Genomic DNA, 24,946 nt, shown 5'->3' on the forward strand with positions numbered 1-24,946 from the left:
TGAAGGATAGAACTTTAACAGGGTTAAAAAAAGAGCTAGATAGATTCATGGAGGTTAGGTCCATCAATGGTTATTAGCCAGGATGGGTAGGAATGGTGTCCCTAGCCTCTGTTTCTTTGGAGGTGGGTGACAGGAGAGGGATCATGTGAGGATTACCCGTTGTGATTCCTCCTTCTGGGGCATCTGATATTGGCCATTGTTGGCAGACAGGATACCGGGTTAGAGGGACCTTTGGTCTGACCCAGTATGGCCGTTGTTATCTTATGTTCTTATGAATTAAGTCTCACTTTGCTCTTTTTAGTGTCATTTCAGCACATGGTCAAAATATCTTATCAATCGCTACTTCAAAAGCTGATATCAGCTTTTATAGCAAATCCTCATAGGCACTAGAGGATGGACTGAAGAAGTTACTTCACCTTGTGCAGGAACAATGGTTCTTACAGGTACTGTCGTGTTGCATTCCCCACTCTAGCAGGGGCTCAGGGCAGAGGGATAGGAGGGGATACACCAATGCCTGTAGGAAATTTAAATGTGTGTGGGGGGGTCACGAAAGGGGGTTGGGGATGTGTGGGAGAGTGGCAGATGTCAAGGTTGGAGGGTATGAGGGGAGCAAGATAAGAGACATTGGGGGTGCATGCAGGAGTCAAGGGTGAGGGGTTTGAGGAAGGCAAGGAGCTGGGAATGTGGGAGCAGGGAGTCAGAGCAGGGTGTATGTGGGGATATTGTGCAGGCTTGAGAGAAGAAAGATTGAAGGTGTACAGGTGAGTGTGGGAGGCAAGGGTGCCATACTGGCAACTGAGGGGACTGTAGCAGCATATACCAGTCCCTATGTGTTGCTTTTCATCTTCTTCCTGTTTCCTCTGACTCTCAGTGAGCATGGGAAAGTGCAGAACCTGCTGTATTTCGCTCCCTCCCGGCTGCCAGGGGAGGTGCAGAGGAGGAATGCAGCAGGCTGTGCACTCTCTCTCTCACTCACTGAGAGTCAGAGGAAGCAGGAAGGAGAAAAGCAACACACAGAGAGGACAGGTATGTGTGTCTGCAACCCCTTTGCCCCCCAAAATGGGAGCTCAGGAGGGGGCAGGTGAAGGTGGCTCAGGGCTGTGGCAGTCCCAGACTGGGGAAGGTGCGGCATGGTCCCTTTATCCCCATTATCCTGCCTGGCTGCCTCTTGCAGAGTGTGGAATCCAGCAGGAAGCCCCGGGAGCTGAGCAGGGAGCACACCAGCCTTTTCCATGCAGGCAACTGCCCCAGCCATCCGGTTTCTTGCCAGAGTGCCGCATCAACTTACTTTCACCTCTGAGGCCAATGCTCCTAAAGAAGTTTGTGTCATGCACCTTCTTGGACCACCCAATACTGATGTCCGTGAAAGTCACAGTGATCCACAAATGCCAGCAATACTGTATAAAAATAACTCTTTCAAATAGGTACTGCATTACAAGAAGGTTTGGCACCAAAACTGGGATGTGTGTACCATTAGTGCCCCATTGCAATTAGGGAATCCCATTGGTGCAAAGCCGTCCACTATTTCACGCACACTGCCAAGTGTCAACAAACCTTTGTAGCAGCATGTGATTAATGGATCTTCACAACTGTGTTAATGCAGCCCCAGTGGTGGACTTCCCAACTCCAAACTGATTCGCTGACTGGCAGCAGTCTAAAATTGCTGCTTTCCACGCAGCAATTGCCACACGCTTCTACACTGAGAGGGTACCTCTCATTTTGGTTGCCTTGCACCACAGTACAGTGGCAAGCTCTGCACACTGGAAGGTAGCTTTCTGCAGCCACTGCTCATCCCAGACCAGCATAATGATGCAATTCCACCATTCAATGCTTGTTTTCTGAGTCCAAAAGTGATGGTCCACCATGTACCGGTGCTCTGTGAATACCAAGAGAGAGATGGTGATTGCGTGATTGCTTATGGCTATCTGTGTGTTCACTAGAACAGTGTTTCTCAACCTTTTTTTTAAAAAAATGAAGTACCCCTTTTTCATAAAATAATAAGTACTCTCAGTACAATTTTTTCGACCATTGCAACACATTTGTTTAAACAACTTAATCATAGCTGGGCAGGCAATGAAATTTTTGGGTGTAAAAAGTACAAAAATAATAAAACACTATAAAACTTAAAACAAAAATTCGGTTTTTTCTAAGTTTCAGTTGTGTTGACGTACCCCCAGACTTCTCTCGAGTACCCCTAAGGATACTCATACCACTAGTTGAGAAACACTGCACTAGAACTCCCCTCTCTCTTCTTAGATGATTTATAAGAATGGTTCACGGCCTATTTTTTTTGGCTCATATTCCTTATATTTAGGAAGTTGTCAGTAAGACTCACATCTACCAAGTGACTGGGGCCAGAGAGGTACCTCTTTGAAGATCATCTGCTGGTGGGACTCTTTGTGGAATTTTGGCTGGAGTTGTTGGCAAACACTGTACTTCGCTGCATGTGGCCTGCCTAAGGTAGCAAATACATTCTGGGTATGTCTACACTACCCTCCTAATTCGAACTAGGAGGGTAATGTAGGCATACCGCACTTGCAAATGAAGCCCGGGATCTGAATTTCCCGGACTTCATTTGCATGAAGCTGGCCGGAGCCATTTTTAAATGCCGGCAGTTCGAACCCTGTGCCGCGCGGCTACACGCGGCACGGAGTAGCTAGTTCGGATTAGGCTTCCTAATCCGAACTAGCTGTACTCCTCGTGGAATGAGGAGTACAGCTAGTTCGGATTAGGCTTCCTAATCCGAACTAGCTACTCCGTGCCGCGTGTAGCCGCGCGGCACGGGGTTCGAACTGCCGGCATTTAAAAATGGCGCCGGCCGGCTTCATGCAAATGAAGTCCGGGAAATTCAATTCCCGGGCTTCATTTGCAAGTGCGGTATGCCTACATTACCCTCCTAGTTCGAATTAGGAGGGTAGTGTAGACATACCCTCAGAGTACGTATCCACAACCAGGTTTGCCTCTTTACAGGCATGGTGCTTCTTTAAAGCATGGCAAACCAGGCATACCCTGCTGAGGGGAAGGGTCCCTAGTGGAGGAAAAAAGGCAGGAAGAAAATGAAGTGTTTTTTTTAAAAGGATAAAATAAGAAAGGAGAAGGGGGAAAAACCTACATCTAGAACTATAACCAAGAGGCTAACTATAATTATATAAAACAAGAGAATTGTCTTAACACACTGCTATTGACTCCGTCTCTAGCCAAGGGTGGTTGAGAAGGAATTGGGAGGAGGAAAGTCAGCCTGTCTGCACCTATTGGCTTTGTGGTGCAGCATGAGGAGAGTGTGCATGTGCGGACTTAACTGCTACTGAATCAACAGTGCAAAGAAGCAAGCATATCTACAATGGAGCACCCAGAGGAGCACTACTCAGGAGAAGAAATGCTGGTTTCTTTTTTTACTTTTTCTTTTGCAGACAAATCACAAGAGCTTGCATATTATGAAAATACAACATATTTACTAATGGTTGTTATTTTCTATACAAATCTTCATAGGCCTAATTACACAATTTATGAATACATAATAAAGCTTCCAGATTATTCTTAGACAAAATCATCCTTTTTAATGAAAATTAAGCTTTTACGGTGTTTTGAAAAATATCTGAATGAGATAATGCAAATAATTATTTTTGGTTAATTGCAACTGTATCACTCTCAATACATGTTTTACAGACAGACATCACATGTAAACACTTAGATATTGTATATATGAACAATCAGACTGCAGCCAGGTGGAATGTGAATATATTACACACTAGCTATTTTTGTGGACCCTGCTGTTGCATATTAACAGTTCATTAAAGTGCATTGAGCTAGTCCCATTTCAAGAGGACCAGATCAAAGCATTCTAATGAACTGTTAACATGCAGCAGCAGAGACAACACAGAGAGTCAGATCCTGACAGGCTAGTGTCCAGTATCATCACACCCTAGTCTGCTGTGGTCTGTTTACGTACTGTAGGCTAGCCCTTCCAAACACTGCATAATTAATTATGGGCACTCAAGTGCATTTCAATAAGAACTTATACGGGTACGTCTACACTGCAACACTATTTTGAAATAACTAGCGCTATTCCGAAATAACTTTGTCCATGTCTACAGAGCAGGTAGTTATTTCAAAATGGTGTCAAAATGCTGTCAAGCTGGAGGACTTCTTGGTCCGACTCCTCTAACTCCCATTGTATGAGGAGTAAGGAAAGTCGGAGGAAGAGTGCTGTAATTCAAAATAAGTGCTATGTAGATGCTCCCTATTTCAAAAGAAGCTACGCAATTGACGTAGCTCAATTGGCATAGCTTATTTCAAGTTAAGTCCTGCAGTGTAGATGCACCCTAAGATATAAATTGGTATGTAACTGCTTTTCATTTAAATCATGCACACTCACTCACATGGCCACATTTTACTTATGAAAACATAGCTTCATGGTCCCTCCAAAAAGGCACTGATCTATCGTTATATATGTGCTGATGTAGCGCTATAAACTAAGTTACTCTAGCTTTATTTAACTCTTAGCATAATTCATCAGCCAACAATCAAATACCATCAATTATACTAAATATAGCATTATCATGAGTGGTATTGCTTTGTAGGAAATACCTCAAAATGGAAAGAAAATGGTTTTCTAGAAGTATGTTTACACTACGAGTAGTACAGCAACACTGCTGCAGCTGTTTCATAGCACAGATACTTTCTTTACCCAGAGAAGGAGGTTTTCTGTGGATGTGGGTAATCCATCTCCTGGAGCTGCAGTAGTGAGGTTGACAAAATACTTCTATCGATTTAGCTGCATCTAGACTGGGGATTAAGTTGACTTAACTACGGCACTCAGTGGTATGATTTTTTTCATACTCCCTGGATCCTTCTAAATTTTAACTGTAGACCAGGCTAGTTTGGGGTCATTGTTGTCACAGGAAAAAAAAACAAACCACCTTCTTTGCCCCAGTCCTCCAAGCTTTTGAGAAGGAGAATTAACAAAAAGGAGAGGGAGGAAAGAAAAGAGAATTGGGTGAAAAGATGAGAAGTGTTTGAAAGATATAAACAGGATTTGGTGCCCTAATTATAAATAAAGTTAATATTACCGTGTTAGCTATTCTTGTATAAAGCAGACTATATTATTCAAGATCTTCACAAAAGATCTGAGATAGGGGAATACAACTAAGCAATCAGTTATACTATAAGAAATGGAACTGTACATCTTCGCTCAAAAAGGATACACTAATGTTCCACAGGCTGTTGGAAGATTATGGTGAAAAATCATCTGGGTCAAAAATCCCATTTTTTTTATTCAGGATTATTTCATAAACAAGATAATTATTAAAAATCATAACACATAATATGATCCATCAATTGTTCAGTAAAAAACTGTCTTTAGAAGAGTGAAATTTCCAATAGTTTATGAAAAACATCTGAACCTGCAAGGATTATTCACAGCTGCCTAGGTTAAAATTCTACTTCTCTGATATGTTCTTACCCAGTCATGTTTTCCAATATCTTTCTGGTAAATTTAATCCACTTGAAACAGGTACTGGAATAACAACACCTTGTTTCTGCAATTCCCGTAAAACATCTAATATTGAATCTAATTCCACTTGAAATTTCTCCAGTTCTTGATTCTTTAATTGAGCAAGTTTCTTCCAGTTCTCAACTTCTTGAGTTTGCTGCACTTCAGCACCATGTCGGCTTTGTTGCACTATCTATAAATGAGAAGTTGGTTAAAAGAAGTATACTGATTTTTAGCTATCAGTTCACTGAACAGTTCACTGTTCTTTAGTTGAGACAGTCCCTTTGCAAAAATACATACTATTGTATTTTTAATTAAGTTTCTGATGTTGAGTCCCAAAGCCCACTGCTAATTATTATATGGAAATATTTATTCTGAATACTGGAAAATGTACTTTTGATAGTAGCAGTAAATTCCTTTAGACATTAGTGGGGAGAAAAAGGGGGGCTAATACCTAGTTGAGTCTAAAGAAGCCTCAAAAGAGATTTATTCTTTCCAAAGGTCCCAATAAAAAGTTTGAGCACTTAAGACTTTGACAAATATTTAACACTCGTGAATATAACAGGCCTTTCTGAGCCTTTTACAAAATTTGATATAAAATACATGTTAATTGAATTAATAGTTTGCAACAAAATCAGACCAAATTTGGATTTTCTTTATGCTACAGAGACACAGTGCTAGTGCTATACTTTTGAAAACTGCCTAATGGACTCTACATGAGTGCACCAAAAATAGTCTATAGTGACATTGCCCTGAGGCTGTTGCAGATATAGGTCTGAATGAGTTTTCACTCCTAATATCACCAAATTCCAACAAGTTAATTTAAAGATGTTAGCGTCAAAGGAAATAAAAATCTATATGCCATTCTGAAAGTGTAATGGCTACTCCAAACAGAGCATTTTATTTTGGAATGTGCTGTATAAAACAAAGACATTATTTCAATCTCCTGTAGTAACAAGATACAAATTGCCAGTTATTTTTATTATTTATGGTGTATTACCATAGCACTGAAGGTACATCTACACTGCAAGCAACAGCCCAAAGCAATGAATCTCAGAGCTCAGCTCTACAGACTTAGGTTCACAGGGCTCGCACCATGCTGAGATGTTCAGATTCAGGCTGAAGCTTGGGTTCTGAAACCTAGAGATGGGGCTGGGTTTCACATGCCCAGACATTTGCACAGCCATTTTATCATCATAGTGTGCACCCAGTCTGCAGACCCAGGCTCTGAGACTTGCTGCTGTGGGCTAATGCTGTCATATAGACATACTCTAAGAGCCTTAGTAATGGGCCAGGATGTTCATTATGTAATAATGTCCCTATTTTATTTTAGGTATTTATTATTTACTTATTGTTAGAGGATTAAATTTGAAAGTTGGGAAATAAACAAAATTAATTAAAAAAAAAGAACAATGGTAACACAAAACAACCACAACAGCAACTCAACAAAAAGAAAATTACTTAACTGTGATTGGTGTTTCTTATAGGATTGTTCCTCTCTTACTAAAAATAATAAAAATAAAATAAAATTCTCCCACTAACTATTGAGTCAGATTGAAATAAACAATGGCATTACAGCAATAAAGAATTTGGCCTGATGGTCCAGACAGTAAGGAACTGCCAAACAACTTAAAGCATAAATCCCAGCTTCCCACTTGTAATGAATTGAGGAACTTTCCAGAGTTTAAAAAAAAAAAGGGGGGGGGGGGATATGCACTACCCGAGGTTGTAGAGCTGAGTGGGTAGGCACAGTGAGAAAGGGGCAAAACTAAACAAATTACGTAAATGTGTTGATCTGAATTCTAAAACCTGACTACACAGGGATGATAATAGAGTGTTCATTGATGCTAAATAAATAAATAGCTCCACTATCAGCTCTTACACATTTGATAGTATATAACAACAACATTCTTCTTTAAAATAATTTAAGTGGAAGATTCCACTTTCACTGACACAATGGAACTTTCTACAGTAAGGGTGAAGCTGGTCTCTGCAGCAGATGGGACTTTCTTGGGGGCCAGTCCAAGACTGTGGAATAATGCCCTGAAGAACTAAGAACCATTATAAGCCTCACTCCACCCCATGTACAAGATGTACTTCAACTTTGCCTTCTCCGTTTACCAAAAAAAATTCCCCAAACCAAACTCAAATCAAATTACTTCATTGCACATATAATCATCTCCCTGGGGCAGCATGACAGAAAGAATGAACCACATGTGACACATACGAGTCCCACTGCTAATGCACTAATGAAAAGCACTCAGAAGAGAAAATGAAGAGACTAATAAAAGAACCTATACAGAATAAAACAGAAGTTATTTTCGGCATATAAAATGATCCTTACAAAGATTACTATGAACACAGAGGCTAGATTAGCAATGAGCAACTTAGGCTATTGAGCGGACCACATGAGTAGCCCTTCATCTCAGTGGGCTGCAAGGGCAGTTCCTTACTGCTGTGCTATCTTGGCCAGAGGACCAAATTCTTTTTTGTGGTAACTCCACTGAAATAAACAATATGAATCAATATCTACTGTGAGAGTGTTTTGTTTTGTTTTTGTTTGGAGAGTTAAAGAAGAGCAACACTAGAAGACAAAGATCCAACTCACCAAACTATCACTGGATTATGCAATTGTCTGATACAGTATTTTAATTTGCTTATTGGTGGATTTGGAATAAGGACAGTAAAGAAAGTTTTTGGGCTTTTTTTGTGAAAGGTAATATAAGGCGCATATGGCAAGTTTATTATGTTTGAGTAACTAGAAATTGAACAAACAACTTACGTTGTTAAGCTTTACTTGGGGTCTCAGGCTCACCTCAGTCAATATTAAGTCAAGTTCAATCTATAAATATTTAATAAAAACTCTGCTGGTAGCACATGCTAATCCTCATTTTCTAAACCTAGTGTTCCTGTTTGTGCCCAGATATGACTATTTGGCACCAACAAATGCTGCTACTTTAAATGTCTAAGTATCTCATTTGAGATTCAATGTACAAATTACTTTAGTAGCTCCTGTAAATAAGTACAAGATTGTATGCACGTTTATACGCACCAGTAGGCACAAAAAAAAGGAGGACTTTTGGTTGATTGTGTTATCAGTCAAAATATATATATGGTCTGCAATCATTTGTACAAATGCTGTCAAAATACATAGGAAATAAGTACAGATATGCTCTATTTTACCTGTTGAAGTTCTTGTTCTCTTTGTGCATGTCTGAGTTCCATAGACTTGATTTTCCTTTCTAGACACAAAAAGTGTTTCATCTCAGGATTTTGCCTCTCTTTAGCCTCTTTCAGTTCTTCCAACAGTTTTGCCATCTAAAATTTGAGGTATTATTTGTTACTTGCAATGAAGGAATGCCAACTTTACTAAGAGTTGTATAAACAAAACATGATTTCCCATCAAAATGTATTTATGTTTCCTTTCACAGTATTTTAATTGTTAAGATCACTGTTATAATCCAAACTTATTTTAGAGTCCAAATCTTATTACTTTCCTTTACAGTGCAGCTGCTTAGTGGAAGATGGCTAGCCGTAGTTTTCCTTCAGAACACATAAATACCTGCCAAGAAAAAGGTTGGAAGAAACTAGCTCATGAATCTCCTGCTGACCAAAAACTACAGAGAGACTGATCCTACAACCATTACCTATACAACAGAATCACTTTTAAGCTGGCTCCCCCGAGCACTGGCTCCCAGCTGCCCTCCCGCGCTGCTGCCTCTCTGAAAGGCAGCAGAGGGGAAGCCGGAAGCTCTGCAAGAACTGGCATGAGTGGGGAGCTGACTTAAAAACTGGCTCCACACTAGCACCGGCTCCCGCCTCCTTACTGCCTTTGATACGGAGGCAGCAACGGGTGTGTGTAGTCATTAAGATTAACCAATAAGACCAGGTTCATCAGTTAATCATTTAAACAATTATACGCTAACATCCCTAGGTAATATAGGTAACTCCCTTTTCAGTGTGACATCTCCAAAGACAATGCTTCTTCATGAATTCACTCATTTTCTCATTTGTATCTAGTATAGTTATCTTCCTTCCTTAATACTTCAAGTTCAGTGCATTCAATTTGCCAAATGTGCTTGCCACACAGACACACACAATCTGCAAGGTCTACTTCCAGATAAGGAAAATTCTGATTTTTAACATGCAATTTAAAGACAAGTTTTAAACCAAGGCACAACTCTCATTTACAAATTCCAGGTACAGGCAGTCCCCGACTTACGCGGATCCGACTTACGTCGGATCCGCACTTACGAACGGAGCTTTCTCGCCCCGGAAGTCGGGGCGAGAAAGCCCCGTTCGTAAGCTGCTCCGGTGCCCCTGGTCTGCTGGAGACCGTCTCCAGCAGACCAGGGGCACCGGGCGGGCTCCCGCGCTTCTGAGGCTTTGCCAGAGCAAAGCCTCAGAAGCGCGGGAACCGCTGCTGCTGCCCCTTGAGACCCGGTGCCTGTGGTCTGCTGGGGACGGTCCCCAGCAGACCACAGGCCCCCGGACTGAAGCCGCAGCCGCGGGGGGGTCCCGCGCCTCTGAGGCTTTGCCAGAGCAAAGCCTCAGAGGCGCAGGGAACCGCCGCTGCTGCCGGGGGCCTGTGGTCTGCTAGGGACCGTCCCCAGCAGACCACAGGCACCCAGACTGAAGCCGCAGCCGTGGCGGGGTCCCTCGCCTCTGAGGCCTTGCCAGAGCAAAGCCTCCGAGGCGCGGCACCCCGCTGCCGCTGCGGCTCTGCTCCCCGTGTCCCTGGTCTGCTGGGGGGGGGGCGCAGCTAGTGTGCTCCCCCCCCCCCCCCAGCAGACCAGGCTTTTGTTTTGGACTCTGGGGCAGAGCAGCTAGTGTGCTCCCCCCCCCAGCAGACCAGGCTTTTGTTTTGGACTCTGGGGCAGAGCAGCTGGGGCGCTGCCGATTGGTCCTGCAGCGCCCGTGGGCACTACTGGACCAACCCGGCAGCACCCCAGCTGCTCTGCCCCAGGTCCTGATTCAGCCGCTGCTGGTCAGTTTCAGCAGCGGCTGAATCAGGACGTCTGGGGCAGAGCAGATGGGGTGCTGCTGGGTTGGTCCAGTAGCACCCCAGCTGCTCTGCCCCAGGCGTCCCCAAGTCAGCTTCTGCTGAAACTGACCAGCGCTGACTACAGGAAGCCCCAGGCAGAGTTGCTCTGCCCCGGGCTTCCTGGAATCAGCTGCTGATCAGTTTCAGCAGCAGCTGACTTGGGGACGCCTGGGGTTCTTAAGTTGATTCTGTATGTAAGTCAGAACTGGCGGTCAGTTTCAGCAGTGTCTGAATCTGGACGCCAGTTCCGACTTACATACAGATTCAACTTAAGAACAAACCTACAGTCCCTATCTTGTACGTAACCCGGGGACTGCCTGTATTTAGTTGCTGAATGTCTCTGCAGTTTTCCTGGTTTCACACTTCCTTTCATTAAAGCAATGAAAACAAACACACTATGGCTCTGGTCTTTCCACAGTAATACCGAGACACAAAAATCAAAACATAATGTAACTATGATCATATTGTCTAATTTTCTTCTATTTCCTTTTAACTTTATTAAAACCATGATCTTCAGCCAAACATTTACTACATGTAGGCTTAGAACTTGGTAAAAATCATTCCACAAGGAAGACAAGCCACACAAGCTAACCCTTACGCTCTTTTTCCCATCTGTGTGTGCTGATACAGTTGATGTCAGCAGTTGAAACTATCTTTGCCCTCTACTCCAGCAGGGAGTTTACATTGGAGAGACTTCACAATGAACATTTTTCCTCAGGAGGAATCGAGGGCAAAAAGCAGCAGCTGCACAAGACAGACCCATAGGTAAGATGCAGATAATTTTTAGGCATAGTTTAATGGTCCCTTAATTAGAAACACAAAAGCAGGCATATCAATTAAAATCTTTTCCCAAACACTTATGGCTGCCCCGTGAATTCTTTGTGGCTCCCCAATGGAGCCATGACTCACACTTCGAGAAACACTGTACTAGAACAACTAATAGAGTTTTTTGTAAAATCTCCGAGGTAGTCATATTTGAATTTCTATTAAAAATAATAAATGATAGCGTCTTTAGGGAAGGAATCGATTAAAATGTATATATTTGACCGTCCCAACAATTTCTGTTTTCACTTAAACAACAAACCGCCAGTCTCTTCAAAAAATTAACTGCATATGAATTATTACTATGAAGTAGTTTTCACATATCACTCACTTCTAAACATGATTTCACAGAATTTAGTACCAGAGATCAAAGTGAAATAGACAAACATTATATGTTACATTTTCTGTAACACATTCTACTTCCTTGCTCACATACACAACTGTCCTCTCTCAAAAAATTAAAATTCAGTTTTACTTGAGATAAAGAGCAATTATTAAAATTAAATTCTAACCAACTTAATTGATCAAGAGCTGAAGTTGACCAAAGCATGGATCTATGCAGGCTGCTTTCATGTTCCAGTAATGGAACCTTTTAAAAATAAAACAAAGATTTCTTGCTTTATACACAGATTGTTCAAAAATGAAAAAAAAATCAAAACAAATCTTTCATTTACCTCTTTTTGTAAGATTTCTTCTCGCATTTGTGAAACTGAAAGGGCTTCTTGATTTCTGTTCAGCTCATTAACTTGTTCTTGTAGATGTTTTATTAAGATCTAAGGAAGTATTTTAAATATTCCTCATTAACACTGTCAGGTTTAAAAACCTTCAAAATAATCAGATCATTTCTTGAATATTGATACTGAAATAGACAAAAGCATTTCTCTAATCTTAATATTATTAGTAATTATATTGTACCTTATGTTAGGCAAAGGATAATAGACACACAATTAGTTGACCATGTATAGATTTGAATTTAAAATAGTCCCATATCCATTTTTATGCCATTTCTTTCCATTTTATTATGTAATATGAACATTATTTCTTGAGCAAGTCCCATTTCTGACAGAATATGGCATAATTTAAAATATTTAATTTCTAAATCATCACAAATGTTGACCATTTCCTGTTAAAATCATTGTTAATAATGCTTTCATTAGGTCTATAAAAGTATAAATGTGCAACTGTTTATTTTACTTCTTGTCTTGAAATTTTGCTGTTGAGTTCAGCTACTTTAGAAGCAGAATGTTCCATTGCATGCTGACAAAGAATTTTCTCTATTTCTCTCTGGTGGGATGCTTTTAGAGCTGCAATGTATTCTGCTGTGTCTTCTTTTGTCCTGTAAAAGAAAACTAAGCATATAACTGTTCCTCAGAATTGTTGCAACAAAATTTTACATGCTTATACATTTAAAATAATTAAATTATAGGCCCCATAAAAAAAATGTTACTTAACCTTGGTAACTGTTCTTCTTCTTCTGTTGCTCATGTCAATTCCATGTAGGTGTGTGCGCACTGCGTGCGTGTTGTCACAAGTTTTTTCCCTTAGCAGCACCTGGTGGAGCAGCAAGGGAGCTCCCTGGAGTGGCTCTGCTAGATCCGCTAATATATATTCCTGCCGGCCCTCCACCCTCTTGGTTCCTTCTTACTGGACTACTCTGAAGAAGGGGAGGCAGGCGGGCCGGATTTGGAATGGATATGAGCAAAACACCGCAAAGAACAATAGTTACAAGGTAACTGTAGAAGTAACTGTTTTTTCTTCTTCAAGTGATTGCTCATGTTCATCCCACATAGGGACTCCAAAGCAGAAACCCTAGGAGGTGGGTTGGAGTCTTGACCTTCAACTGAGCAGAGGACAGCCTTACCCAGGGCTGCGTTCTCCTTAGCCTGATGGGCCAGTACATAATGATTGGCAAAAGTGTGGACTGAAGACCTCATGGCGGCCCTGCAGATTTCCAGGATCAGGACCTGAGCCACAAAGGCTGTGGCAGAGGCCTAGGCCCTAGTGGAGTGGGCCATGTGTGGAGGAGCTGGTACTCAGGCCAGCCCACAGCACTCCTTGATACAGGACGTAATGCACGAGGAGATCCTCTGTGCAGAGACCTGCTGTACCATCGGCTGTTCCGCAGTTGCTATAAAAAGCTGTGGAGACCTATGGAAGGGCTTTGTTCTTTCTAAATAAAAGGCTAAGGCTCTCCTAACATCTAACGTGTGTAGTGCCTGTTCCTTGCCCAAAGCATGGGGCTTTCGGGAAAAAAAAACGGGATAAAAATGTCCTGAGACACATGAAAGTGAGACACTATCTTGGGAAGGAAGGCGGGACAGGGGCATAACAGGATCTCGTCCTTGAAGAATACCGTATAATTGGGGGTCTGATGTGAAAGCCCTCAGTTCCAACACGTGTCTGACCGATGTGATAGCCACTAGAAAAGACAACTCCAGGAGAGGTGTAGCAGTGAACATCACCAGGGGCTCGAAAGGGAGCCCCATGAGCCTGGACAGAACTAAGTTAAGGTCCCAACTGAAGGAACGGGCTGACACACATGCAGGTAAAATCTGTCCAAAACCCATTAAAATCTGTGGACGATAGGGATGCGTGAAGAGTGCCGTGTTCCTAGAGCCTGGGTGATAGGTGGAAATAGCCAGCAGGTGAACCCTGATCGATGAGGAGGACAGCCCCTGGACCCTGAGGTCGAGGAGGTGGTCCAGAACTAGTGGGACCAAAAGGCTATGAACTCCCCGAGCAGCCCAAATGGAGAAGCACTTCCATTTAGCCAGATAGGCGGCCCTAGTGGAAGATTTCCTACTTCCCAGCAGGACTTCCTGAACCCGCTCCGAGCGCTGGAGCTTTCAGGACATTAGGTGGAGGGACTGTAGGTTTGGGTAGTGAAGCTTGCCGAAGTGCTCAGTTATGAGGTCTGGGTGCAGGGGGAGAGGAATCGGCTTCCTGCATGACATGTTTAACAGGGACATGAACCAACGCTGTCTGGGCCAAGCCGGCGCTATGAGAATGAGGGAGGCCCTGAATTCCCTCACTTTCAGAAGCACCTTGCACACCAGCAGGAATGGGAAAAAGCCTGGTTCATCTGGTCCGCCGGCGTGTTCTGGGTCCCAGGGAGATGGGATGTGACTGGGTGAACATCCACTCAGATGCAGAGTTCCAAAAGCCAGAGGGCTTCCTGGCACAGGGGAGGGGAACATGCTTCCCCCTGCCTGTTGAAATAGGCGACTGCCATTGTACTGTCCGACAGGATGAGGACTGTCCTGCCCGAGGCGGAGAAGGAAAGTCTGGCATGCGAGGCAAACAGCCTGCAGCTCCCTGACATGGATATGCAGGGAAAGTTCCTCCTGTGATCACATACCTTGCGTCCTTAGGGTGTGTCTAGACTACATGGCTCCATCAACGTATCTTGAGTAGAACCCGTTGCCCCTGAATTCCTGAGGGACCGTTTCGGCAGCTCCCAGTCTTAGGAGCTGTTGCACCTCCTCCCTGAGGAGATGCTTGTTAGTGGGGACCCTGAAGAGGGACGGAGTAGGGCAAGTGGAAAGAGGGAGATTGAGAAGAAGGGGATGGCAGGAGTCTTGTGGTACCAGCTCGATTAAATTGTCCATTGCGGCCCAGATGTTATAAGCACAGTACCTGCTGAGTCGCTATGTGGAGTTGAAGGTCCCCGGAAGCATATGCTTTCCTGCCCAGCAGATTGGCCTTCTTGGCATCCCTGCTCTTTGGGGTTGCGCCTAGTTCTCTCTCTTGTTGGTTAGCTGCCTGAACCACTAGGGATCCCAGAGGGGAAATGAGAGAAGAGATGCTCAATCCCTTCTTGTGGGACAAAATAACAGCACTCAGCCGTCTCATTGGTAGGCGGAATGGAGGCCAGAGCCTGCCAGTGTCTTTGTGATCTTTGTCATGGTTTTGTTCACTAGTAGGGCCACCCTGGCGGGCATATCAGCCTGCAGCATGTCGACAGTCAGGTCCTAGTCATCTGTCACTTCTTCAGCCTCTACCCCTAGACTCTGTGAGTCTAAACCAATAGGGAATTAAAACCAATAGTAAACCTTGCAAAGGGAATTAAAACCAATAGTAAAAGGTTTTATAGCCATATAAATAGGAAAAAAACAAAAAAAGAAGTAGGACCGCTAATTACTAAGGATGGAGTGGAGGTTAAGGATAATCTAGGAATGGCCCAATATTTGAACAAATACTTTACTTCAGTCTTTAATGAGGCTAATGAAGAGCTTAGGGATAATGGTAACTTAATAAATGGGACTAAAGATATGGAGGTAGATATTACCATATCCGAGGTAAAAGCCAAACTTGAACAGCTTAATGGGAGTAAATCGGGGGGCCCAGATAATCTTCATCCAAGAATATTTAAGGAACTGGCACATGAACTTGCAAGTCCATTAGCAACATTTTTTAATAAACCTCTAAACTCAGGGGTTGTACCATTTGACTGGAGAATTGCTAATATAGTTCCGATTTTTAAGAAAGGGAAAAAAGCGACCCAGGTAACTATAGACCTGTTAGTTTGACATCTGTAATATGTAAGATCCTGGAAAAAATTTTGAAGGAGAAAGTAGTTAGAGACATTGAGGCTAATGGCAATTGGGACAAATTACAACATGGTTTTACAAAAGGTAGATGTGTCAAACCAACCCGATCTCTTTTTTTGAGAAAGTAACAGATTTTTTAGATGAAGGAAATGCAGTGGATCTAATTTACCTCGACTTTAGTAAGGCATTTGATACAGTACCATATGGGGAATTATTGGTTAAATTGGAAATGATAGGGATTAATATGAAAGTTGAGGGGTGGATAAGCAACTGGTTAAAGGGGAGACTACAGCGGGTCATATTGAAAGGTGAACTGTCAGGTTGGAGGAAGGTTACTAGCAGAGTTCCTCAGGGATCAGTTTTGGGGCCAATTTTATTTAATCTTTTTATTGCTGATCTTGGCACCAAAAGTGGAAGTGTCCTAATAAAATTTGCGGATGACACAAAGTTGGGAGCTATTGTCAATTCAGAAAATGATCGGGATATCATACAGGAAGATCTGGATGATCTTGTAAATTGGAGTGATAGCAATAGGATGAAATTTAATAGTGAGAAGTGTAAGGTTATGCATTTAGGGATTAATAACAAGATTTTTAGTTATAAGCTGGGGACACATCAGTTGGAAGTAACGGAGGAGGAGAAGGACCTCGGAGTCCTGGTTGATTATAGAATGACTATGAGCCGCCATTGTGATATGGCTGTGAAAAAGGCTAATACGATCTTGGGATGTATTAGGCGAGGTATTTCCAGTAGGGATAAGGAGGTATTAGTGCCGTTATACAAGGCATTGGTGAGACCCCATTTGGAATACTGTGTGCAGTTCTGGTCTCCCATGTTTAAGAAGGATGAATTCAAACTGGAACAGGTACAAAGAAGGGCCACTAGAATGATCGGAGGAATGGAAAACCTGTCTTATGAAAGGAGACTCAAGGAGCTTGGCTTGTTTACCTTAACCAAAAGAAGGCTGAGGGGGGACATGATTGCACTTTTTAAATATATTAGAGGGATAAATACCAGGGAGGGAGAGGAATTATTTAAGCTTAATACCAATGTGGACACAAGAATAAATGGATATAAGCTGGCTAGTAGGAAGTTTAGACTTGAGATTAGACGAAGGTTTCTAACCATTAGAGGAGTGAGGTTCTGGAACGGCCTTCCAAGGGAAGTAGTGGGGGCAAAAGATCTATCTGGCTTCAAGATTAAACTAGATGGGTTTATGAAGGGGATGGTTTGATGAGATAACATGATCTTGGTAACTAATTGACCATTCATTATCAGTGGGAAATAGGTCAATGGAGGGATGATAGGAATTACTAGAGAACTTTTTGGGTGTCTGGCTGATGAATCTTGCCCACATGCTCAGGGTTTAGCTGATCGCCATATTTGGGGTCGGGAAGGAATTTTCCTCCAGGGTAGATTGGCAGAGGCCCTGGAGGTTTTTCGCCTTCCTCTGTAGCATGGGGTACAGATCACAGCTAGAGGATTCTCTGCATCTTGGGGTCTTCAAAGTATTTGAAGGCTTCAATATCTGAGATATAGGTGAGAGGATTATTCTGGGAGGGGTGGGTGAGATTCTGTGGCCTGCACTGTGCAGGGGGTCAGACTAGATGATCATAATGGTCCCTTCTGACCTTAAAGTCTATGAGATTGGCCTTCTTGGCATCCCTGCTCTTGGGGGTTGCGCCTGGTTCTCTCTCTTGTTGGTTAGCTGCCTGAACCACTAGGGATCCTAGAGGGGAATGAGAGAAGAGATGCTCAATCCCTTCTTGTGGGACAAAATAACAGCACTCAGCCATCTCATTGGTAGGCGGAATGGAGGTGGAATGGAGGCCAGAGCCTGCCAGTGTCTTTGTGATCTTTGTCATGGTTTTGTTCACTGGTAGAGCCACCCTGGTGGGCATATCAGCATGCAGGATGTCGACAGTCAGGTCCTAGTCATCTGACACCTCTTCAGTCTCTACCCCTAGACTCTGTGCCAGGCGATGGATAAGGTCCTGGTGAGACCTTGAGTCCACGGAGGGCAGCGCCCTTCCAAAAGCCTCATCGGAGGATGAAGACGACAACCCCTTCAGGCATGCCGCCTTTGCATCCTGGGCTTGCGAGAGGGACTAGGAGGCCGCTGAGGATGCAAGCATGTGGGGATGAGACAAGGATGGCCCCCTTTTGACCGAAGGTCTGGGCGAAAGCTCCCCCAGGGTACAGGGACTGGGGCCAAAGTAGGGGAGCGGGTCAGTGGGGTTGCTGATAGAAGGGCCCCGGGCCCAGAGACGACCAACTCTGCTCTAGAGGGGCCCACACCCTGGCTCTGGTGATATGCCCAGGGGATCCAAAAGGAGCCTGCCACTGGGGTGGCCAGGATTGCTGCGCCAACTGTCTTGGGGTTGGTTGTGTGGCCTAGACCGCACTGATGTGCTACAGTGCTTGGCGTGGTGCCGGGAGTATTGTTGGAGTGAGAGTGTTATATCTTTTTATATTTGCATTTTAGGTTTAATAATGTAGTAATGTAAGGTAATATATTTAACATTTTATTAATCAAGCCTTTTAGTTAAATATACATTTCTTTGTTTTAAAGTTTAGTGAGTTTGGTAAGTAAATTGAGTTTTTTGGTATTGTGCCTATGCTAATGAGATTAGAGGAATGCTGAAGGCTGGAGTTTTAATTGTTTGATTTACAATGACTTTTGCTTTGCCCAATAGGAGATGCTTTTTTTTTTTTTTTTAAGGTCTTTGTAGAGATTGTTCATGTGTGAGAGTGGTATGTATGTGTCGAGATAAAGGTGTGAAGGTTATCTTCAGAGCCAGATGGCCAAGAAAGGAGGGGCGAAGAGTGGGAGAAGACAGACTTATCAGCATCAGAGGGACCATCAGTGCGTACCCACGGTCAGGAATTGATCAGATTGGCAGATTGACAACTCTACAGTCGAGCGAGCACCCCCAAAAGACGATTGATTACAGGATGAGTTTTTTGTAAATGTTTTGGGAATGATTAACATAAAAAAGATAACCCCAGACACAGACTGACACAGCAAAATCCATAGACTTCATCAGAGAAAAGGATTATAAAAGCAGAGTGCCTTGCTATTCGACTTTGGGTTCATCTTGCCACCAACTCCAGGAGAGCATCGGATCGTGACCGACAAAGGCCCTGCTCCCCCTCTGTGATCAATCTAGCTGGCCACTAGATTGATACAGACTCTGGACTGGTAACTATAACATCATCTGGCTGGACTGTGTGTGTATGGTGCGTGTTTTTGTAAGTGACTAAAAAGCATATGCTACTGTTGTATTCTCAATAAACGCGGCGTACTGCCTTTTCCCCTATAAAAGTTCTCGTGTGCTTTGTTTAAGCATAACAGTAGCACCTGTGCCTTGACCTCGATCTGGAGCCCTGTGACGATGCGGCTGACTCCGCCTCCAAATAGGTTGAGTATTCAGAGGTCAAACAGTGTTGTGCCATAGTTGTTGCAGTTGGCAATCTGCGTATCAAGCCACAGATTATGGCTTTCCATGGTGCTGAGGAGGAGGTGGCGGCATAAAAGGCAACGGTGCTTGCCTGCTGGCTGCCAAGGATGGGAGTGTGGATACCATCGGTGCACTAGCCAGTGCTGTACAGGTGTCCTGGCTCAGTGCATGGGTCGGTGCTGGTGAGACTACTGTGGCAGGTGCCGGTGTCAGGGGCTGGTGACAGTGTCTAGGTCAACAGCACCAGGGTAGTGCAGTGGTGAACCCTCATGTCCTGTGCCAGAGCTGGCAGTGCCATGGATGTGGCTCGGTGCCCCCAAGCATGACGCTCCTTAGGCGGGCCCAGTGAAATCAGGGATGAGGCAAGCTAGATGAGATCTCTTGCAGCCTCAAAAGCATCCGGTGTTGAGGACTCTGGGAGATCCTCCACCGGGCTCCAGTCCCAGTGCAGGATGGAATGGTGCCGACCTGACCTCAATGGTCCGGGTGCTGATACTGCTGGTGTCACGTGCCCCACCTGATGGTGCACTGATGGCATGTGCCTAGATGGAGACCTGCCCCGGCTAGGTCTCCATTTTGTCTGTGGCCCTGGAGAGTGGTGCTGAGGCCTGGTGCCGAGGCCTACAGCCAGAGAGGAGGGCAAGCAGCTTAGTGCTTTCCGCACAGAAGCTGGTGCACAGCAGGCTGTCGGTGCTGGTGTCGGGCGGAGAGCCGCATCATGAGTATGATCTTTGGCTTGAAAGCCTTACAGATCATGCAGGTCTCCAACAGATAAGTTTCCCTGAGGCACTTAAGGCAGGCTTCCTGGGGGTCTCTGCAGGGCATAGGCTTCTGGCACTTAATGCAGGGCTTGAAGCCTTGAGGCACAGGCACGCCCTGCAGCAAGCTGGAGATGTGAAGCAAGTTATGCATGTAAGTAAACTACTAACACTTAACAGCTACTTAAACTATTTACAACTGAGATAAGAACGAACACTAACAAACAACAGAACTACAAAAGGGTGAGAACTGCTGAGAGTGCTTGCTAAGCAAGAGCAGAGCAGGCTACAATGACCATCAGAAGCAGAAAGAAGGAACTGAGGGGGTGGACGGCCAGCAGGAGTACATATTAGCGGATATAGCGGTGCCATTCCAAGGGACTCCTCTGCTGGCCCAATGGGTGCTGTTAAGGGAAAAAACATGCATCAACACGTGCACATAGCACGTGCATTGCACATACTTAATTTTACACTTTACATGCATTGTATATGCAAACATCATGGATGCAATTACTCCAACTGCATCCATCATTTTGGTAAGTATATATGAAATTGTGTGTGTATCCAATTTTGAAGATTTGGGCCATAAATTAGTATTACACTATTGGGCAAGAAGACAAAGTCATCCCGGCTGCAACAATTTATAATAAGTAACCTTGTTCTTAATCAAAGCCTTGACAAAGTCTAGATTAAAGAGCACGCATCTGGACCTGCACAAGGGTTTAATATGAATGACAGAAGATCTAGGTCATCTTTTCAGCATATTGTTTCTAAATGGGAGCAAGAACTCTGAGGGAAGCACATTTAGCTACTCTCGGAAGGGATTCCTACACATCATTCTGGTTCTTTCAAAAACATCTGTCTTATCCTGTTGTCTATGACCAAAAATATGTCAATTAGTGCCAATTTAGGTTGCATACACATTTGTCTATGGATATGTACACAGAAACCACTAAATCAGATGGTAGCATGAGAAGGTAGCAGCTTTTAGGTCATTATTAACGTGAGCTGGATTCACAGATATGATCTATTTGTCAAAATATACTATATTATTACTGATCTCCCACCAAGACCACTATGTTTTAATAAATGCATGCAATGACTTTTACCTGCGTGTGTTACTTTCAGAATGAGCCACTTCAGCTTGAGACTTCACTCGTTGCTGGCTCATTTCTAGAGACAGTCTTTCTAGCTCATCTTTTAACTTGGCATTTTCTTGTAGAACTTCTGAAATATGAGAATCAGCAAAATTATGTGGCTGGTATATTTTATCATCAAGAGTGTCTGGGAAGGGATTGTTGGTGCTGGCGTTCCTTTTACGTGTTGCTAAAATATCCATTTTCAAAATTTCAGTAGACTTTTCCTTATCGTCCGTTCTCTCACTTGAATTCTGATTTGATAACATCGTAGTCCTCTCTTTTTGAAGTCTCTCTACCGTTTTTGTTAGGTCCTGTATCTCTCTACTTTTGGAGATCAATTCTTGATTTAGTCTTACCAACCTAGCTTTCGCATGAGCTTGTTCAACTTGGTACTCTATTGTTTGTAAGTCTTCATCGTCTTTTTCACAGTTTTTGAATTCTATCTGGGAATTCTGATTTTTAAGATTTTCAATTTCTGTTTGAAGAGTTTTTACTACGATCTGGTGGTTTTCCTTTACATTATGAAGTTCTTGCTCAGTTGCTGTGAAACTGGCTTTGTTGTCATGAAGTTTTTGAGGTTCATTCATCAATTTATAGGCAAGGAGTTCTTCAAGCTCTATAAGTCTTTGCTCATACTGAAGCTGGAAAAGAGCAATTTACAAAGTTGCACATCAATTACTCCCTCTTTTTTGTATAAATTTTGTAATAAACTGCCTCAAGTAAATGTTTAATACATCACACATAACAAAGCCAGTAGTATTTAGAACACTAATTTAGATAATTCAGTAAGCAGCCTCAGGGATGTAATAACTCATTAAGACTGCCTGCAACAAAAAAGCACAGTATATCAGCAAACTAAGGAACTATTCTTAGTAAGGACAGATGGGCACCTTATAACAATTATAAAGAGAATAAATAATAACTAAAGTCAATTATTAGGAAAATGATTGTTTCTCATTCTATTATTGCACTGGATTGTTCAACTCAGCTATCAGTCTGAACAAATTAACATTCCATTCTTAGATTAACATTAAGAGTATGTTGGCTCACTAAGAAATTCAGAGCATTTCACAGTTTTGTTAAACACAGCATTTCAACTGTTGCTAATTTCCACTTTGCAAATATTAATGGTTTGTGATAGGACTGCCCACTTCCATATCCTTTGAAGTTCAACATTTTATTATGATTATTAATTATTTGCAATGTCATAGTGCTTAGGAAACCACACTGTAGACCACAATGTACAAACACAACAAAAAGATGTTCTCTCCATCTGGGTCTATATAGCATAATCAGGTTCATTAAACCCTGGTCTCTCTTGTGTTCTGTCAGTACATTCTTTTCCAGAGGTACTATTAGACAGAAACACAAGGAAATAAAATTGGATAGAGAAGACAAATGTTAGCAATGTATTTTCTTCTCCCAGTATCATGAGCAGAAAACTGGTAATTTCTCATTCAGGTAAATGCCAGGATTTACTCAAAAGGAGTCTCTCAACCAGTAGAATCAGTCTTTCCAAGATCATGTTCTCCTTCCCTACTAGGTAAGCAGCAACCAAACTGGTCTTGTGGAATAAAGCCTATTGCCATTCCTGCAGGACTTTCCAATGCAGGATTTCAGATCTGGTGCCAAGACCTTGGCAGAAGTATAAATATTCCCAGGCAATGGCAACTTAGCACTTAATTGTCACGCTACAGACCAGGGCCCAGGTCAGTTTCTATAGGAATCCTCAGTCTGCAAACTCCCCACATAACAATTCTGTGTTCTGGACATCCATGAAGAAAAAGGTGGAGACATTGACTCTGACTTATAAATTGCAGTCTTTTCTGCATGTTAAGTTGACTGACATTGCAGCCTGCACATGTATTTAGCTTGTGTGTGCAGCTCAGTGCACCTCCTCTTCATATCCTGTAGGATCATGTCTCCTTCTCTATTTATGAAAAGATTATAAAGACCAAAGCAATGCATCCTGCAAATTTAATTCCTCCTCTATCAGTTTCAAAATATGTTTACATGTCTATATTTTAAATGTACAAAGATTTAACATTTCTGGTCCCAGAACCTTTGGCAATATTCTTCTCCCCAAATTTTATCTTTCCCCTCAATTTACAATGTTACTGCTTTAGAAACAGATATCCTTACATTCAATAGAAACTTTCTTCACTATATGTGGAATGGGTTACTACTCAACAGATACTCATAGCCTTAAGTTAGTTACCTTTATTTTTTGAAACTGCTGTTCCATAGCACGTAGACTTTTTTTAGCTTCATCATCTTTACCCTCAAGTTCTGTTTCTAACTTTTTTATTCTTTTTTCCAGGAAATCAACTGTATTGGATTTAGCCGAAATGTCACCACCTCCTTCAGATGCCGCTGCTGCAGCATATATCAAAGCAGGTAAAGAATTTGGATGCCTTCTTCTTATAATAGTTTCCATTTCTTTAATCTATCAAAGAAATCACCAACAACTTGTTCAATAGCAATTTGATAAAAGATATGGTGTTCACTGACACTAAGAATGGCTGTAGTAGAACAGAGCCATGGTCCATCTTGCTCAAGTATCCTGTCTTCTGACAATGACCAGTGACAGTTGCTTCACAGGGAACGAACAGAAAAGTACATTTTTAAGTGAATTATCCCATGTCATCTAGTTTCTTGCAGACAGAAATTTAGGGGAATTCTAAGCATGGGTTTGCATCCCTGACCATCTTGGCAAATAGCTATTATAGCCATATCATCTATGAACTTAACCAATTCTTTTTGAAACCCACAAGAAGGTACAAAGAACCATGAACAGATCAATAGACACTACTTCTTTCAAAATATCTATATCCAGACACATGGTGCATGTGTATAACCAACAATGGATTACACTATGGACCATTAATTGAAGAACATGATTGTTAGCTTTTTAGACTGCCACTGCAAATTGAACAGATGTTTTCAGAGAATGATCCAGAATGATTCAGAGATCTTTCTTGAGTGGTAACAACTAATTTAGACCCCATCATTTTATAGATATAGCTGGCGTTATGTTTTCCAATGTGCACCACTTTCCATTTATCAGCACAGAATTTCATCTATCATTTTGTTGCCCATTTACAGAATTTAGTGAGATCCCTTTGTAAGCTTTGGATTTAACTATTAACCTTTAAACAAAGGCACCAGTAGTTACTGAACCCCAGGGTCTCCGACTGACTTTATCAACACTAAGGATGTTAACGTATAACTGGTTAACTGGTAAGCATCACCCTTAATCTCAACGAAAACCTCAAGCATCATCCTCAATCTTATTGGTTGATGCTTACCAGGTAACACTTAAATGGTACCTGAGGAGGAGGCGGCCCCCACCTGCAGCCTGCCATGGGTGGAGGACTGTTTGAGCCCCATTAGTTCCCAGCCCACACAGGCTGAGCGCCGGGCAGCCCTGCGTGGACTGGGGGCCAGAAGCAGCAGCCCTGCATGGGGTTGGAAGCAGCTGGGCTGGAGCAGCCCCAGCCTGTGGCAGAGGGGAGAAGATGATTCAAGCCCGCCCACTCCAGTTTAATCAATTAGCTGGTTAAACTTGATATTTAACTGGTTAACTAATTCAGAAAGATTTTACATCCCTAATTGACACAGCAGAGACAGAACTCAAGAGGGCCCTGCAGCATCCTGCTACAGGAACAGTAGTCTGGAAAG

The 24,946-nt window shown here is 42.8% G+C and overlaps 1 protein-coding gene across 12 annotated transcripts in view; it reads right to left on the reverse strand.

The window, feature by feature from the left end:
• Positions 1–207: 207 nt before the first annotated feature.
• CEP162 (centrosomal protein 162) overlaps positions 208–24,946 on the reverse strand; it is an 80,285-nt gene continuing 55,546 nt past the window's right edge. For 10 of the 12 annotated variants that reach the window (XM_075923830.2, XM_089777179.1, XM_089777178.1 and 7 more), the window contains 7 exons: positions 23,484–23,711; positions 21,236–21,906; positions 12,552–12,693; positions 12,032–12,130; positions 8,675–8,809; positions 5,462–5,684; positions 208–1,876 (listed from right to left, as the gene is read on the reverse strand). In XM_075923830.2, coding sequence (XP_075779945.2) covers positions 5,466–5,684; positions 8,675–8,809; positions 12,032–12,130; positions 12,552–12,693; positions 21,236–21,906; positions 23,484–23,711 — 1,494 coding nt within the window. In that variant the 3' untranslated portion in view covers positions 208–1,876; positions 5,462–5,465. The other 2 variants (XM_089777181.1, XM_089777182.1) reach the window with 2 other exon arrangements.

This window comes from Pelodiscus sinensis, chromosome 3, assembly GCF_052426305.1.
Source record: "Pelodiscus sinensis isolate ZL-2025 chromosome 3, ASM5242630v1, whole genome shotgun sequence".
NCBI classification, from domain to species: Eukaryota; Metazoa; Chordata; order Testudines; family Trionychidae; genus Pelodiscus; species Pelodiscus sinensis.